Source organism: Diaphorina citri, unplaced genomic scaffold (genome assembly GCF_000475195.1).
Source record: "Diaphorina citri unplaced genomic scaffold, Diaci psyllid genome assembly version 1.1 scaffold617, whole genome shotgun sequence".
Classification (NCBI taxonomy): Eukaryota; Metazoa; Arthropoda; class Insecta; order Hemiptera; family Psyllidae; genus Diaphorina; species Diaphorina citri.
In genome coordinates this window covers 5,114-22,400 of record NW_007378050.1, presented here as the reverse complement: position 1 = coordinate 22,400, position 17,287 = coordinate 5,114, and the positions used below count along the sequence as shown (strand labels likewise).

At 38.1% G+C, this 17,287-nt stretch overlaps 1 protein-coding gene across 1 annotated transcript in view; it reads right to left on the bottom strand.

Annotated features, from left to right (window-relative positions):
• LOC103510552 (protein tincar) overlaps positions 1-16,778 on the bottom strand; it is a 53,188-nt gene extending 36,410 nt beyond the window's left edge. The window contains exons 1-2 of the mRNA XM_026824576.1: positions 16,689-16,778; positions 15,299-15,969 (exon numbers count right to left, since the gene is read on the bottom strand). Of these exons, the coding sequence (XP_026680377.1) occupies positions 15,299-15,941 (643 nt within the window). The 5' untranslated portion in view covers positions 15,942-15,969; positions 16,689-16,778. The remainder of the gene's footprint in view (positions 1-15,298; positions 15,970-16,688) is intronic.
• Positions 16,779-17,287: the final 509 nt, after the last annotated feature.

The window sequence follows — 17,287 nt, the reverse complement described above, 5'->3', positions numbered from 1 at the left end:
TACAGTCAAGTTTTTTTTTTTTTTTTTTTTTTTTTAAGTTCTGTTCCAAAAAAACATGCTTCATACTTTATGAAGTAGGTACCTACTTTATGTACTTATAAGTAACTACAAAATTGCCCTTTCTTTCTCTTTTCTTTTTCATGTCATTTGGTGGGGGCTTGTCTTCTACCCATTCTAGAAACAACAACACAAAACGGACCATCTCTGTGACGGTAGGAACAAGGAAGGTACTTTGAGAAATGAAATCATTTGCAAAATTTTCTCCTCAGCAAACGGTGCGAGGAAAGACAGGGGAAAAAGGAGACACTTTTTCCTTGCATATTTTCATGAAATTTGCATATTCAAAACCTTCAAATTGTCTCCTCCTAATGGGACTAACAAATGGAATAAGAGGACCCAGCCTGACTGGCAGTAAAGAAGATGGCTTGAATATTTTACATTTCAATTAAGTAACAGGTGCTTTCCCGTGAAATGAGTGTTGGAATATTCATAGACCTAAACCTAAGGAAAAAGGAAGTAGAAATTTTCTTTCTCTTCGTGTCTGATGTGTAGGCTCGAGGTTTTCACAATTTCATTATTTTAGATCTATTTAGAGCAGATGAAAAATTAAAAAGCTGCAGCTGATTAGATTTCAATAAATCTATAGGTATACCTACTTGGATACAACTTTCTTATTATTTCTTAGGTACTATAGTACAAAACTTTTGTCTTATCCAGCTATAGCGGGCTAGATATCATAAAACAGAAACCTAGATTTCTCTAGCAAAGTTTCTGCTTGACTAGAAGCAACTCGATGGAGGGAGTGAGGATTTTGCTGAGAGCTGTGAAAGTTGCTGATATCCTGAGGGATTACAATTGTCATGAAGACTAGAGTTAGGTACCAGTTTATTTTTCTGTCCTGTCAAAAAAAGGGTAAATAGGGAAAAATGGCTCAGTTTTTTATTTATGGCACAGTAAATTTTTGGACTATTTCCATCCATCCCTCTCCCCCTCCATCTCTCTCTCTGATTTAATTCACAAATACCTTTAATACCGATGTTTATTATTTTTGACGATCTTTACGAAAAAAATACATTTGGACAGTTATATTTTTCATGAGAATCATCAATTGTCATGAAGACTCGAGTTAGGTACCATTTTATTTTTGTGTCCTGTCAAAAAAAAAGTATGGCTCAGTTTTTTATTTATGGCACAGTAAATTTTTGGACTATTTCCATCCATCCCTCTCCTTCCATCTTTCTCTCTGATTTAATTCACAAATACCTTCAATACCGATGCGATGGAAAAGAAAGTACCTCCCAAAAAGCCTTGTTTTCTTGTTTTTTAAGGTTCTTCCTTGTACCTTTACATACAAGCTTTTCGTAAGCACAGGGGAATTGTACCTTTGTGATGAAATTTCTAACAGCCTCTATTCCGTATTCTCTCTAATGTTTTCATTGTATGAATATGTTACTCGTAGATAGGTAGATACATATAAATAGGGAACTGGCGAACATTACTACAAGAAAAGCGAATAGTCAACTTGAATGGATTTGTTGAAAAGGATTTCACTCGTATCCTTCGTGACGTCACGTCACATATCAAAGATGTTACAAAGGTACATATTGTAATGAAGTATAATGATTACACCGAAAAAATACAAACTTTTAGGTACCAGTATTTTTCAAATCAATTTACCTCAGGAATAGATGTCGTCAAAGAAAAAGCACAAATTTGTTATACATTCCCATTTTTCCAGCTCGCGCATCCCACACCCAAATAGGCTCATGAGCTCGGATCGAACAAGGGGACCTGGTACCTTTCTTGACTTTCAAGTCTTTTTCTGCCTTCTACACTACACAGTCCTGGATCAACCTTCATAGGCACTTTAACATTACCATTACGAGATTTTGTTTATGAGTTCCTTGAGAGTTCTCAAAGGGAAACATCGTACCTTTTCCTAAAAATGAGAGGCCCTCTTATGCCCTTATGCCTTATGTTTCCCTATAAGAACTTTAGATTCCTGGATGTAGAATAAGATTACCATTACGAGATTTTGTTTATGAGTTCCTTGAGAGTTCTCAAAGGGAAACATCGTACCTTTTCCTAAAAATGAGAGGCCCCCTTATGTTTCCCTATAAGAACTTTAGATTCCTGGATGTAGATTTACACCGAAAAAATACAAACTTTTAGGTACCAGTATTTTTCAAATCAATTTACCTCAGGAATAGATGTCGTCAAAGAAAAAGCACAAGTTTGTTATAATACATTCCCATTTTTTCAGCTCGCGCATCCCACACCCAAATAGGCTCATGAGCTCGGATCGAACGAGGGGACCCGCACCTTTCTTGACTTTCAAGTCTTTTTCTGCCTTCTACACTACACAGTCCTGGATCAACCTTCATAGGCACTTTAAGATTACCATTACGAGATTTTGTTTATGAGTTCCTTGAGAGTTCTCAAAGGGAAACATCGTACCTTTTCCTAAAAATGAGAGGCCCTCTTATGTTTCCCTATAAGAACTTTAGATTCCTGGATGTAGAAGACGTATATTAAAAATGCTACTGGTGCGTGTATGCCGAAAATCTGCTGTTAGAAAAGCTCCGTAGAGTATTTTAAATTAGCCACCCCGTTGTACCCCCACCGTTATAAACAATGGGGGCTTTGGCGGGTGTGAAGGAAAAACTTTAGGGGGGAATCTGTACTGAGAATTGAGAGGCAGGCATGGATTGTTCTCATCTTTCTAAGAATTTACCTTTTCATTTTAAAAGAGAAATCCCCGGTCTAGTTAGCTTGGTTTGTAGCGCGTCTGCCTTGTGAGCGCTAGGCCTCGGTTTCGATTTCCGCCCGGGGCGGATTTTATCCTGAACGAATCATGTTCGTTCTTAGAAGCGCTAGCTTTCTCCTATACTGTATTCTTTCTCTTGTATGAACCTGAGACAGCGAGTGAAATAAGACCCTGTCTGTGTGTAACTCTGTAACCCAGTACCTATCCCGAACGGAATTCAAATCTTATACTGTATTCTTTCTCTTGTATGAACCTGAGACAGCGAGTGAAATAAGACCCTGTCTGTGTGTAACTCTGTAACTCAGTACCTATCCCGAACGGAATTCAAATCGCTAAACTCTGTGTCAATGTATAAAATCTCAAAGCTTCCGTCTATGAAATCTCTATTTATGTACAAAGCTCCCGTATACCATATCTGCCATAATGTGACCCGAAAAGCTTCGAGGTAAATACATATACATACTACGTACATTTATATGAATATTGTGTAGGTACTCGAAAAAATTTGATTATCATGAAAATATTGTTGAAGCGTGAAATTTAATAAGTTGTAAAAATATTTCGAGCTGAGAGGATTTTACAATACAGGGGGTGTCAAGTTTTCACAATTTTTCTCCCCCTGATATTTTACCTACTTCAATAATAAGAGACCCTAATAATATTCATGGACACCAAATTTTGGGATACATATCTGTAATAGGTACAGTTATTATTCGGCTTGATCGATGGACTCGATAAAAACTGAAAGTTTATCCTTCGATTCCCCACGGTCAAGTGCCCTTCTTATCCGACCGTCCCTCAACATCTGAGCAACACAGGATAAGTAGCTGAATTTTTCCTTTAGGAGAATAATAAAACAGAGGGTCAACTGAGTGGAGTAGCTCAAAAAAAAACTTTCCCATAAAGTACCTACTTAATATCATAAACAAGTCAGCAAAAAGAAAGAAAAAAAAAAAAAACTCGAGTTCAAGTAAAAAACAAAAGCAGAGGGATAAGGGTAGCTCCCCAAAACATTTCCACCCGCCTAATATTTCTCCAGAGGATTCGAGGCAAACAAATTCTAACAGCTTTGGTCTGCACGTCTAAAAACTAGCCCCCTTCCCTACTTCCCTTCATCAGGGCTCTTTCTATCTCATTCCCTTTTATGTTTTACTCTCAGAGGTCCCTGGACTATTTGTGCCTCTTCTAACAGTCTAACACTGTAAGGTCCCTGAACTCTATGTTCCCCTTTCCTTTTTCACCCCCCTTTATAAGCATCAGAATTATCAGTCCATCGGCATCGCTAGAAAAAGGTCTTAAGCTGTGTCCACACATTGTTGACGCCGTCGATCGATGTCGACTGAAATAGTACACTGCCTCGACAACATACATTCATCTCGTTGATAGACGGCGTCGACTAAGTGTGGACACAGCTTTGTAGCAAGAGCCAAAAACTTCGAGCAGCCTAGGATGCGTTCTCTCTTTGTTACCCTTCCTCTTTAATGCCTCGTTCATAACTCATTCACATTGTTGACGCCGTCGATCGATGTCGACTGAAATAGTACACTGCCTCGACAACATACATTCATCTCGTTGATAGACGGCGTCGACACCGTCGACTAAGTGTGGACACAGCTTTGTAGCAAGAGCCAAAACCTTCGAGCAGCCTAGGATGCGTTCTCTCTTTGTTACCCTTCCTCTTTAATGCCTCGTTCATAACTCATGAGCTAGATATAACTCTAAGGTGTTTACCTGCTTACTAATAATTCGGGAGACACCTCCTGAGTTATACCTACAAGCTGACGAGTTCTCCGAAACGTGTCCTAGGCTGCTCGAAGGTGTTAACTAAAGTACAACATATTATTTCTTCATAATCCTTTGTACAAATTCATGTTTCAAATTCTCTTTCACACAATTCAAGAGACAAGACTCGCATGGATCTCCAGAAATCCTCTCCTAGGAATCCCAAGCCTCCTCGTGTTTGTACAATACTCATTAAGCTGTAAGCTTTCTCCAAATGAATTCCACGCACTCAACATTCAAACCAGTGGAGTGTCCCTCTTGAAAGCTAGGGGAGCACCACTTTCCTTCTTCTCTATGGTAACTTTCATCCCACCCACCCCCTACTTATACCAGAAACAAAAATAGTCACTGATCTGATTATTCAGATCGGCATACTGTGGTTTGGGCATTTTTATGACTTTCATCTCCGTATTTCATCTTGGAGAGCCTTCCTACGATATTGAAGAAAATGAAAGATAGAGAAGGCTGAAACAAAGGGCAATACTGCAAAGTTAGGTTGGCATCTCCACTATTACCTGTACCTATTAGTGGAGATGCCAAAATTTCAGATCTCATGGTGAACGTTAGAGGTGTTGAGACGACTCGTGCTTTGTGTTTAGCTGTCTGTCTTCGTTTGTGTGTCTGTCTATGTGTCTATCTATCTGTCTCCTTATTTGCTTCCCGTGCAGAATTGTGGCTATACATTGTGTGGTATTCAATTTATTTGATAAAAATAATTAACAGACACACCAATACAGCGGTTTACTTACTTTTAAGAAAGTCTTCGTTCCTTAAATGAACTCAAAGGAAAAATTGTCTTCAAAACGACTGAAAAAGAGCCAACTGGAATCTCTGTAGATTCCAGATCATGTAATCATCTCGTGCTGTACTTGTATAGTAAACCTTTGAGTTTTCCCCCTCTGCTTAAAAATTAGGAGAAAGAAGTAGGTGATTGCTTTTTTTTAATTTTCAAACAGTAAAAGAGGATCTGGGTAACTTAAGACGAAATCAGATTAAAGTATGTTGTGGTGTGTTATACGCACATTTTGTGTTTGGAACTCTTCCGGTAAAAAAATCTCCCTTGAACATTTTTATCAGTTGGGAAAAAAATCATGGGGAGAAGAATGGGGACAATGAGGAGAAGGAGAAAGAGGAAAGGAAGGAGGGGAAAGAGGAAGAGAAGAAGGAAGAATACGAAGAGGAGGAGAAGGACGAAGAGGTTAGGTAAACCGTCACATGTGTTTAATACTAAGAGCTACTCCCCCCACACACACTTTGGCAGTTCTTGTTGCTAGAAATGGTCAGTCAACTTTCCATAAAATGGACGGAACTTTTTATTAATATTGTATGAAGTGTCCAACTGAATACAGACTATCATTTTCATAGGCTTGGCTTTTTAGGAGACTACGCGACGCTTCCAATATGCGACAGATCTGATAGTAAAAGGATGTCGAAAGAAAGGGTGAAAATCCAATCTCTCCCAATTTTTTTGCAACGAGTGTACGCGAGTATAAACAAAAAATAAATAACTGGAAATAAAGGCAGTTTTCACACAGATTATAAGCATTTCGTAATATACTTAAGTTCATCATGAAGAATGTCTGATATTGGAATAGAACACTGTAGACCAGGTGAAGTAAGAGAAGGAGACCAGCAGCATTCTCTTACAACCTTTACATCTCGTCTATGGTCCTCTGTTTCTGATTATCTATGTGTAAACTGCCAATGTTGAACATAAAATTTTATGCTATCTAAAGAGACTTCCTAAGAATTTCAAATACATTTTTAAAGAAAGTAAAAAAAAAAAAAAATATGTAACTGAGAAGCTTAACCCGAAAAAAAAAAAAAAAATGCCATTACATATCTACCTACATAATTATGCCCCTCCTCGTGTTTGTATAATACTCATTAAGCTGTAAGCTTTCTCCAAATGAATTCCACGCACTCAACATTCAAACCAGTGGAGTGTCCTTCTTGAAAGCTAGGGGAGCACCACTTTCCTTCTTCTCTATGGTTACTTTCATCCCACCCACCCCCTAACTTATACCAGAAACAAAAATAGTAACTGATCTGATTATTCAACCTAGATTCTAAGACCATCAGCAGATCGGCATACTGTATAATAATAATGGGTTCGTGGTAACTTCTCATTTTGAAAATCTCACGACACGCAGTGGCATAAGGCCGGCCACTTATTATCAGGTATCCAGGTACACCTGACAGGCGGACCTGTTCAGGCGCAACCTGTCAGATCTACAAGATAATGAGTGGCCGGCCCAAGTTTCGCCTGAAGGCTCCTATTGATGTTCCAAATTATAGGCAGATATGTTTAGTACATTACTACACATGGAGGGCCTCAAAATGTCCGCGGGTGATGGGGGGTGGGCTATATGACAATGATCCCACGCCACTGCCTTCAACATACACATTACCTCACACTTTGTTTCGCAATTTACTAAATTCAAATATGAACAAGCCCCCCCCGCTTTTCTGTATAATTGTTTTCCTAATTGAAAAGTGCTTCACTTTCTACACTTGTGTGGTGGTTAAAGTGTCCCTCCCCTCAGATACCCCCCCGTCCTTGGTTCGAACCCTAATAGCTCCCTGAATTATATGTACACAGATATAATAGTCGCTATAATTATTCGAAATTCTAAAACAATTGTCGGCAATTTTGGCGGTACAGTTCGTATCATGCAGTACAATGCATGAACATTGTATAGTACCTACCTACCTAAATGTCTTTATCTACATTATTCTCGAATATGTACGAACATATTATTATCCTAGTTTTATCACAAACATGAACCAAGGTTTGTGAAATTATGTTATTAAAGTGAGGCTGTAACTACCTTCGAGATAAAAAAAAGTGCCTTTAGCTGTCTCAGGTTTGGCTCTTGTGCTGTGTTAATAGTGGGTTCCTCTGGATATACTCTATTGAAATGACAATCTCAAGCAATACCTATCACTTTCCCCATGCATAAATTGACCGTCAAAGAGCCCCCCTCCAAGAGGAAATTTGTTTGATCTCTTCTCTCCATTAACCCTAACACTGCTTGGAGCAATTAACTAAAACGGACATTGTAATGTGTCTCCCTTCCGCTGTGTTGCGGAAGGGAGATCGACTGAAAACTCTCTGAATCGACTGATTTGATTTTTAAAACGTCGCGTCGCAAAAGGGGGAAAATTGACCGTCAAAGAGCCCCCCTCCAAGAGGAAATTTGTTTGATCTCTTCTCTCCATTAACCCTAACACTGCTTGGAGCAATTAACCCAAACGAACATTGTAATGTGTCTCCCTTCCGCTGTGTTAACTCTTTGAATCGACTGATTTGATTTTTAAAACGTCGCGTCGCAAAAGGGGGAAAGTTTCGTTTCAAGATTGTAAACATGAGTTACATTCCAGACGGCCTAGGGTGGCCTGGCACTCGATAAATTTATTTTATTAGAATCTCTATTGGTTATAATTCAATGTACACAAATACAAGAAATTACGAACAATGGGCGAAATTATTGCCTAGGGCAATCTCTACTAAATTTTCTCTCAGACAACTGACTTATTTATTTAGACAATCTAATTATTGCCCGAGGCAATAATTTCGCCGATTCAGGTCCCATCTCCAATCGATTGTCCCCAGTCCAGAAATGTAGTCCGAATCGATGTCAAATGTTTTACTTTCCTTATCCTATAGGAAGGCGAGTAATGTAATCGCGTCAAATTTTTGACGGTCAGTTTTTAATAGTGCCAAAACACGTTTTGAGGTCCCTAGTTTACTACAGCATCCCGATTTGCACCGCATTTGGACTGGAAATTCGATACCCGTGTGCGAACGCCTTACGATCTATTTCCCCTTTTCTCCTCCATTTACATCTCCTATGTTCTATTTCCCGTCCAAATTTTTATTAGTTTTCCACTTTCTCCCCCATTTTCTTTACGTGTTTCATTCATAGACATTGTTTGTACTTTTCTTCCCTTAACGGTGTGGGGGGTTTGGGCATTTTTATGACTTTCATCTCCGTATTTCATCTTGGAGAGCCTTCCTACGATATTGAAGAAAATGAAAGATGGAGAAGGCTGAAACAAAGGGCAGTACTACAAAGTTAGGTTGGCATCTCCACTATTACCTGTATCTATTAGCTATTAGTGGAGGTGCCAAAATTTCAGATCTCATGGTGAACGTTAGAGGTGTTGAGACGACTCGTGCTTTGTGTTTAGTTTATCTGTCTATCTTCGTTTGTGTGTCGATCTATCTGTCTCCTTATTTGCTTCCCGTGCGTTTGAAGCTCGGATATAGAGACGAAGGAGGGAGAGAGATGAAAGAAGAAGACACAGAGAAAGGGAAGTAAGAGAGGGAGATGTAGAGAAAGAGAGATGTGTGTGATAGATGAAAAAGGAGAGAGGGATAGAGAGGTAAGATGGAAAAGGGGGAGGGAGGGAGAGAGAGAAGAAGGTATTACGGAAATGAGGTATTACGAGTTTATTTTCCAAGTTTTGCTGCCGGGGTAAATTAGGTAAAGTTTTTGCTTTTAATGTTTGTTTGTTTTTTATTGTGTTTTGCGATGTTTTATCACAAACATGAACCAAGGTTTGTGAAATTATGTTATTAAAGTGAGGCTGTAACTACCTTCGAGATAAAAAAAAGTGCCTTTTAGCTGTCCCAGGTTTGGCTTTGGTGCTGTTTTAATAGTGAATTAGAGTCATAAACAAAACCTATTTATCTACGCTGGCGCTGCACCATTTATTTTTATTGAGATATCCAAATACTTTTATTGATATATCAAAAGAGTTAATAGTAGAACCTTCCCTTAACACGGCTGAGTGAGAACTAGTGCTGAATGGGACTTGCTGATGAATGCTAACAATGCTGACTGGACGGTTATTTTCAGGACAAAAATACTAAATTTGTATGTACCCAAATCATACGTATACCTATTTCGATCTTTTCAGTCAATAAGAAATTATTTGGTCTGATAGACAACTTCTATTGAAATGACAATCTCAAACACATCATCTCCCCATGCATAAATTGACCGTCAAAGAGGCCCTCCAAGAGGAAATTTGTTTGATCTCTTCTCTCCATTAACCGTAACACTGCTTGGAGCAATTAACCCAAACATTGTATGTCTCCCTTCCGCTGTGTTGTTAACCCTTTGGATCCACTGATTTGATTTTTCCAGCGTCGCCGCCGCCAAAGGGGGGAAAATTTCGTTTCAAGATTATAAACATGAGTTATGTACTTTCCAGTTTTCGGGCGGTCTGGAGTGGCCTGGCCCTCTATAAATGAGAAAAATACTAAATTTTCTCTCAGACAACTGACTCATTCAGACTCTTTATTGTTCATAATTCGTACACTAACACCAAGAAATTACAAAAGGCGAAATTATTGGCTGGGGCAATCTCTTGTGTGTATCGATCCGCAATGTGTAAATATTGTGGCAATTACCCACGGGCTACGCCACGTACCATTTTCGTCTGCGTTTGACGGAGAACGTTTTACATCAAAAGGGAAAATCTTGGTCGAGAGGAGGGGGAAAATTAGTTGGTTTCCTCGGATAAAAGAATTTGGGAAGCTTCCTGTTTCCAGTGCAAGGGATCTATCATATCTGGGGGGTATTTATATTTCAACCAGTGAAGGACGGCGGGGGAGGGACAGGAAAAAAGAGGAAATGAAGGGAAAATTGCAGCATTTGTTATTCGGAAAGGATAAAACGATTTTTTCCCCACTTCCTCAACATCAGATTCTGACAAGACGTGTGGTTTAAGGAGTATGCTCAGATTATTCGAAGTTACTATATTGTATACACCTATAATGATTATGCTGTGTCCTATAGTCTCACCCAGTAGGTATACCTATTCAATTGTATACAGATTGACAGGTTGGCATAAAATCATATGAGTGATTCATTAGCAATTTCTCTCAGATAACTGACTTATTTATTTAGACAGTCTAATTATTGCCCGAGGCAATAATTTCGCCCTTTGTAATTTCTTGGTGTTAGTGTACATTGTATTAAGACCAATAAAGAGTCAAAATCAGACTCTTTATTGGTCTTAATATAATGTACACTGACACCAAGAAATTACAAAGAGCGAAATAATTGCCTAGGGCAATTGATTAGTGGAGCCGAAAGGGTTCGCCATTGCGTCCAATATCCAGTCGACCATTTACCAATGTGTAAATATTCTGGAAATTACCCACGGGCTACGCCACGTACCATTTTCGTCTGCGTTTGACGGAGAACGTTTTACATCAAAAGGGAAAATCTTGGTCGAGAGGAGGGGGAAAATTAGTTGGTTTCCTCGGATAAAAGAATTTGGGAAGCTTCCTGTTTCCAGTGCAAGGGATCTATCATATCTGGGGGGTATTTATATTTCAACCAGTGAAGGAGGGCGGGGAGGGACAGGGGAAAAGAGGAAATGAAGGGAAAATTGCAGCATTTGTTATTCGGAAAGGATAAAACGATTTTTTTCCCTACTTCCTCAACATCAGATTCTGACAAGACGTGTGGTTCAAGGAGTATAAATATGCTCAGATTATTCGAAGTTACTATATTGTATACAGGGTATACAATAGGCTCACCTATAATGATTATGCTGTGTCCTATAGTCTCACCCAGTAGGTATACCTATTCAATTGTATATTGATTGACAGGTTGGCATGAAATCATATGAGTGATCCATTAGCTAAAAAATTAATATCCAGCCCATCTCTGGGCTGAAAATCAAGATCTTAAAAAAGATAAGGAAGCAATAGAAACTTATAGGCTGGAAATTTCCATTATTAAGGAGTAAGGGGGGAAAGAGTTAATTATGCTGTGTCCTATAGTCTCACCCAGTAGGTATACCTATTCAATTGTATACAGATTGACAGGTTGGCATAAAATCATATGAGTGATCCATTAGCAAAAAAAATAATATCCAGCCCATCTCTGGGCTGAAAATCAAGATCTTAAAAAAGATAAGAAAGCAATAGAAACTTATAGGCTGGAAATTCCCATTACTAAGGAGTAAGGGGGAAAGAGTTAGACATAGAAAATGGACAACCCGCTAGAAAAAAGGAAGACAAGAAAAATGATAATGACCGTAGTAAAGAAACGAGAAGTTCCCCCTGCTTGGAAAATGGGGTGGAAGACAGATCAGGGAGAAAACGTATAGGAAAACTCAAAAGAAAATGACCTTTATTAGTAAATATTGGAGGGACTTTTCAGAGGGTCGAAGGTTTAAAAGGCTTCCTTAACATTTAATGTGCCCTTTGTTGTTTGGGACACATGAGAGGAGAAGTAAAGACAAAAGGCTGATGGTATAGAGTAGGGTGGGTATTAGGAGAAGAATGAGACGAAAAGCTTTTTAGAAAATATCCAAGTTGTTCCTACTTTGTTGCCTAAAGTGACTGACCTTATAGTCTTAATGAGACGCCTTAAAAATATTATTATCATTATTTTCTTGAGCGTTCTAACAGATGCTTGTTTGGTTGTGGAGTTAAACTCAACTTATACTTATATGGTCCAGGGACACTAGTCCATACTCCAGAAGGCCTCTCATCTTTCAATCTCATCTAAGATTCTGAGGAAGTAATCTATTACCTTAAAGTGAAAGAAACTCAACTTATACTTATGGTCCAGGAACACTAGTCCATACTCCAGAATGCCTCTCATCTTTCAATCTCATCTAAGAATCTGAGGAAGTAATCTATTAACTTAAAAGTGAAAGCGAGAGAAGACAAGATTAATGATGTTGCCAGTTTTCCGAGGGAAATAAAAGATGGCACAAAGAAGTCACGTGAAATAAAATGCCTCTTTCTTTTCTTTTTAATTAGGAGACGGCTTATCTGAGCTTCGAAATCGGCATTGAGGCGAAGGAACGAAAACGTATAGGAAAACTCAAAAGAAAATGACCTTTATTAGTAAATATTGGAGGGACTTTTCAGAGGGTCGAAGGTTTAAAAGGATTTCTTAACATTTAATGTGCCCTTTGTTGTTTGGGACACATGAGAGGAGAAGTAAAGACAAAAGGCTGATGGGTATAGCGTAGGGTGGGTATTAAGGAGAAGAATGAGACGAAAAGCTTTTTAGAAAATATCCAAGTTGTTCCTAATGTTCCTACTTTGTTGCCTAAAGTGACTGACCTTATAGTCTTAATGAGACGCCTTAAATATTATTATCGTTATTTTCTTAAGCGTTCTAACAGATGCTTGTTTGGTTGTGGAGTTAAACTCAACTTATACTTATGGTCCAGGAACACTAGTCCATACTCCAGAATGCCTCTCATCTTTCAATCTCATCTAAGATTTTGAGGAAGTAATCTATTAACTTAAAAGTGAAAGCGAGAGGAGACAAGATTAATGATGTTGCCAGTTTTCCGAGGGAAATAAAAGATGGCACAAAGAAGTCACGTGAAATACAAAAATACATGTAAAATGCCTCTTTGTAAAATGCCTCTTTCTTTTCTTTTTAATTAGGACACCGCTTATCTGAGCTTCGAAATTGGCATTGAGGAAGGAATGGCTAATTCCGTCTTTCCTTGGCCCAGACAAGTCTGACTTCAAATTTGAATGTTCCCTACTTCTTGGCCAATTTTGAAATATTTCCCGCCCGCTAATATTACTTTTTTTAAAATTTTCTCTTATGGTCTCTTTTTTTCCACTTCAAGAAAGCTGTCGAACTTTTCTTTTCTCCCATTCTCGTCAGCAAAAACCTAGCGATAGACAACAAGTTTTACACATTTTCGAAGCATCAGAATAATATCCCCAAAAGCTTGAAAAGTATACGCGTACACAATACAAAATCTCCCGAACGAAAATCCCTTTCAAAGGATTTAAAAGCATCTCCGTACGAGCGCAAACTTAGTTATTTATTTTTGGGGGCTGTGAAAGATATATCCCCCTTTTTTTCGACCACTCTGCCCTTTTTATTTACAAATAAAGGGTCACTTCATTGTGTACTATATGGACCGGAAATAAGAGAAGCTGGGAGCTTCATTTTGGGATTCGAACCCTCTTCCACTTTTCCTTGTAGAAACCCTGACGATTTTACTTAATTTTCAAATATTTTTTCCCCCGGGTGGTTTTTTTACTTTTTTTATGTCAATGTTTCAACCGTCTATCAGAACATTTTTAGATAAAACCAAACTGATAGCTATGTTTTGCTTGATTTTTTTTTTCTTTCAATTACATTGATTGAATGAGAAAGCGAGAGGCTTTAGAAAATGAGAAGGAAGAAAGACCATCAAAGCTCATCAATCACATTGGAAATTTATAGAAAAGATATATTTTGTTTGGAAAAGATGGAATATAAGAGCAAGAAGCAAAAAAATTCAAAAGAATACTGTGACTGACTTTTTTAAAAGGAGTGAAAGAGATCGTTATACGATACCTACATTAAAGCAAACCTAGCAGGTTATGTACCTACATTATGTATTGTAAGACCATCAAAGCTCATCAATCACATTGGAAATTTATAGAAAAGATATATTTTGTTTGGAAAAGATGGAATATAAGAGCAAGAAGCAAGAAAATTCAAAAGAATACTGTGACTGACTTTTTTAAAAGGAGTAAAAGAGATCGTTATACGATACCTACATTGAAGCAAACCTAGCAGGTTATGTACCTACATTATGTATTGTAGACGTAGCTACCTACAATGTATAAATGTATATTTCCTCCTAAACCAAAACGTATGAGTTGCTAAAGAGCCTTTTCCAAAAATTTAAAATATTTTCGTTTCAAAGATTCATTCCATAATCGTAGACACAGAGAAAGTATACGAGTACATGAGGATCAGTTTGACTTGAATAACAAGTAACATGAACGAAATTTAAAGAAAAGAAAATATTTAGATGAAAACATTGTTTAATTCCTGAGAAAATATTGAGAATTTCTCGTTGGAATCCGAGAGAAACCGAGATTTTGTTTCTGGAATTTTGGCAAAATAAAAATATGAAACATTGAAACATATTGTATTGTTGAAAACACAAAAACGTGCTCACAGTAATTTTCTATCCCAAAATTAAATCTCTTGGAAATCTGAAATATTTTCTTTTGTACGAAAAGAAATGAAAATATTACTTGGCATCAACCAACGCATCATCAGAGTTATCATCCTGCGATTTTTCTTTCTTTTTATGACAGGTACTTTGTTAAAATCATCTTGAGTTTTAAAATCGAAAAATACTCATCAGCTAATTATTTCCAGACTTGTTTGTTACTTGTGTCCTTGTGCTATCATTCAATGTTAATCTTTTTGTAAACCATGAATTAAGACAGGAATCAAGATTTAAGTTTTCTTTATCCAATGTCCCTAAAAAAGAATGACCTTTTCAAGGATACATTACCGAAGAAAGTGAAGATTGGTCTTGAAAATATTTTTCAAGAGCCAATAGCAATAATAAAATAAAAAAAACTCAATTATTTTTATTACATCTGGAATGTCTTTTATGTTTCCCTTAATGGCGATTAGGTTCCAAGTCTTTGTCATAGAAGTTGTTGCTATTTTAATGGGCATAATAGCAGTTGTTTTCTTTCCGGATATAAGTAATTTTCTTTTTATTTGCTTCGAAAGTAATTGACTAAAGAGTACATAGGGCGAATCGCAATCCCTGAAAAAATTCATTTCAGTAGCAAGTCCCTTAAACCCATGGATGCAGCTTTCGAGGAGCTCCATGGAGATAGTACCTTTTCTTCAATTCCTACTTCACGGAAACGTATGACGCTCACAGAAAAGATACCACCAGCCAGAATAATGCTAAGTATGTATTGAATATTCGAAATCTTACCTTTGGACAAGAATCCAGCCTGGATAAGCCGAGCTTCCATCATCAACTTTGGCAGCAACAAACACAGCGCTATAATGATATGTAGGATAACACACGTAGGTCCGGAATGTTTCCAGAAAGCCTTGCACACATTCGGAGACACGAGACGTACACTCGACGGCGGATCAAAGCTGCATGTGCTCAGCGTTTGTCCAATCTTGAAGCCATCGTTGGCTAGGTTGCCAATTTTGAAAACTGTCGTCGCCAGGAAGAATGGTAGGAGGACTGTGGCAGTGCCCGTCAATATAATATAGGCGTGGAGTTCAGACTTGGGTGGGGTCAGAGAGATGGGCCACGCCAGCTCTATGTAGTCTAGGAAGCGTTTGGTGCACTGCAGGGCAATGTATACGTTGAGACACGTGATACAGATGCCATACCACAGAGACCACAGACTATTCAGGTGAGATCGGATACAGGACTTTTTCGTCCGATGGCGAGGACTGGAGTTGTGTTGAATGTGACTAGACGTTGTCCCCGTTACCGATTGTTGCGTTTCCAGCGTTTTCGGCGGTGCAGGGCGAGATGACGTGATTTGAACTTTCTTTCCATTCTTGGATGGCGTGCTGGACTCTTGATTCGTCATCAGACTTCCCCCGAGTGACATGGTTTAGTTTTGGTTTTCGGTGGTGGGTCTGAAACAAATAAGAGACCAATTTATAACGAACAACTCTAACCTACTCAACTACCTAGGTATTAGTATTACGAATTTTTAAAGAAATATGTATTTTATCCGCCTCCATTATTTCACAAATCAATAGCTATTTTCAACTAAATGGGAAATAACCCGTAATTATTTTTATTGCTTCACAAAAGATGCAATTCGCACTTCCAAAAGGTATTTGAGGCACTGAAACACTAAGGAAACCCATTAATACAGCCATAAATCGCCATACAGACAATTCTCATCTCTGCTGATAACAATAAGTTTGCGCGAAGATTATAAAGACGTGCAATAAAAATAGCAATGAAAGCTTCGAAGTTCTAGTCATAAAACTGCTTAAACAAATTGCTGATTTCATATTCATGATGTGTACGTATTCAAGAAAACTTCAGAGCTTGCAGTAATGAGATGGGTTTTATGAGAAAAGATTTTCGCGAGACGTAACTTGAAATTAATCTTCTTCCTTCTGCAAAGAAATCTCTCGGATATTGGGAAAGGAGGAACGGAATTCAGCTTTGTCTATTTCTGTCGGGAAAATATCTGGAGTAGAATTTTCGACATTCCTTCAAATGACATCACAATGTAAAAACTTGTTTCAATTCTGCTGCAGTGATATCATCCTGAATGCTACATGGTGGTATTATTACGATAATATCGACGATTCGGTTTTGTTATTGAAAAGGGACTCACCTCATTTAATGATTCTGGAATTTGAAAATCCTGGGTCTGACATTTCCCTAGTAGATGATTTCATTCTGTGAGGAGGGCTCATGACTGAATCTGAAACATACAAAACAAAACTGATATAGGACAATATTCCTTATTAGGCAACGTACTTCCAAATGGATACTCTGGATGAATATGTATAATCAACGCCTTCTACTTTCCATCAGTCATGAGATGAAATGATTGGGGAATTGGGGATCGTAGGCATATGGAAGTCAGTTCAAGGGTAAGAAAAATTCTCATTTTTTGCACACCGCAGGTTGTATTTCCATAGAACGCTTTCCTGAGGAGTTCTGCCTTATAAGTGATCTACAACTTTTTGAGAAATATTTCCCAACTGTTTAGTTGAGGTAAGGGAACCAGTTCAAGGGTAAGAAAAATTCTCATTTTTTGCACACCGCAGGTTGTATTTCCATAGAACGCTTTCCTGAGGAGTTCTGCCTTATAACTCTTATAAGTGATCTACACCTTTTTGAGAAATATTTCCCAACTGTTTAGTTGAGGTAAGGGAAATGGAGCAAACGGAGTGTTCTACTGCAATGTATCACGCTGTTTAATCATGC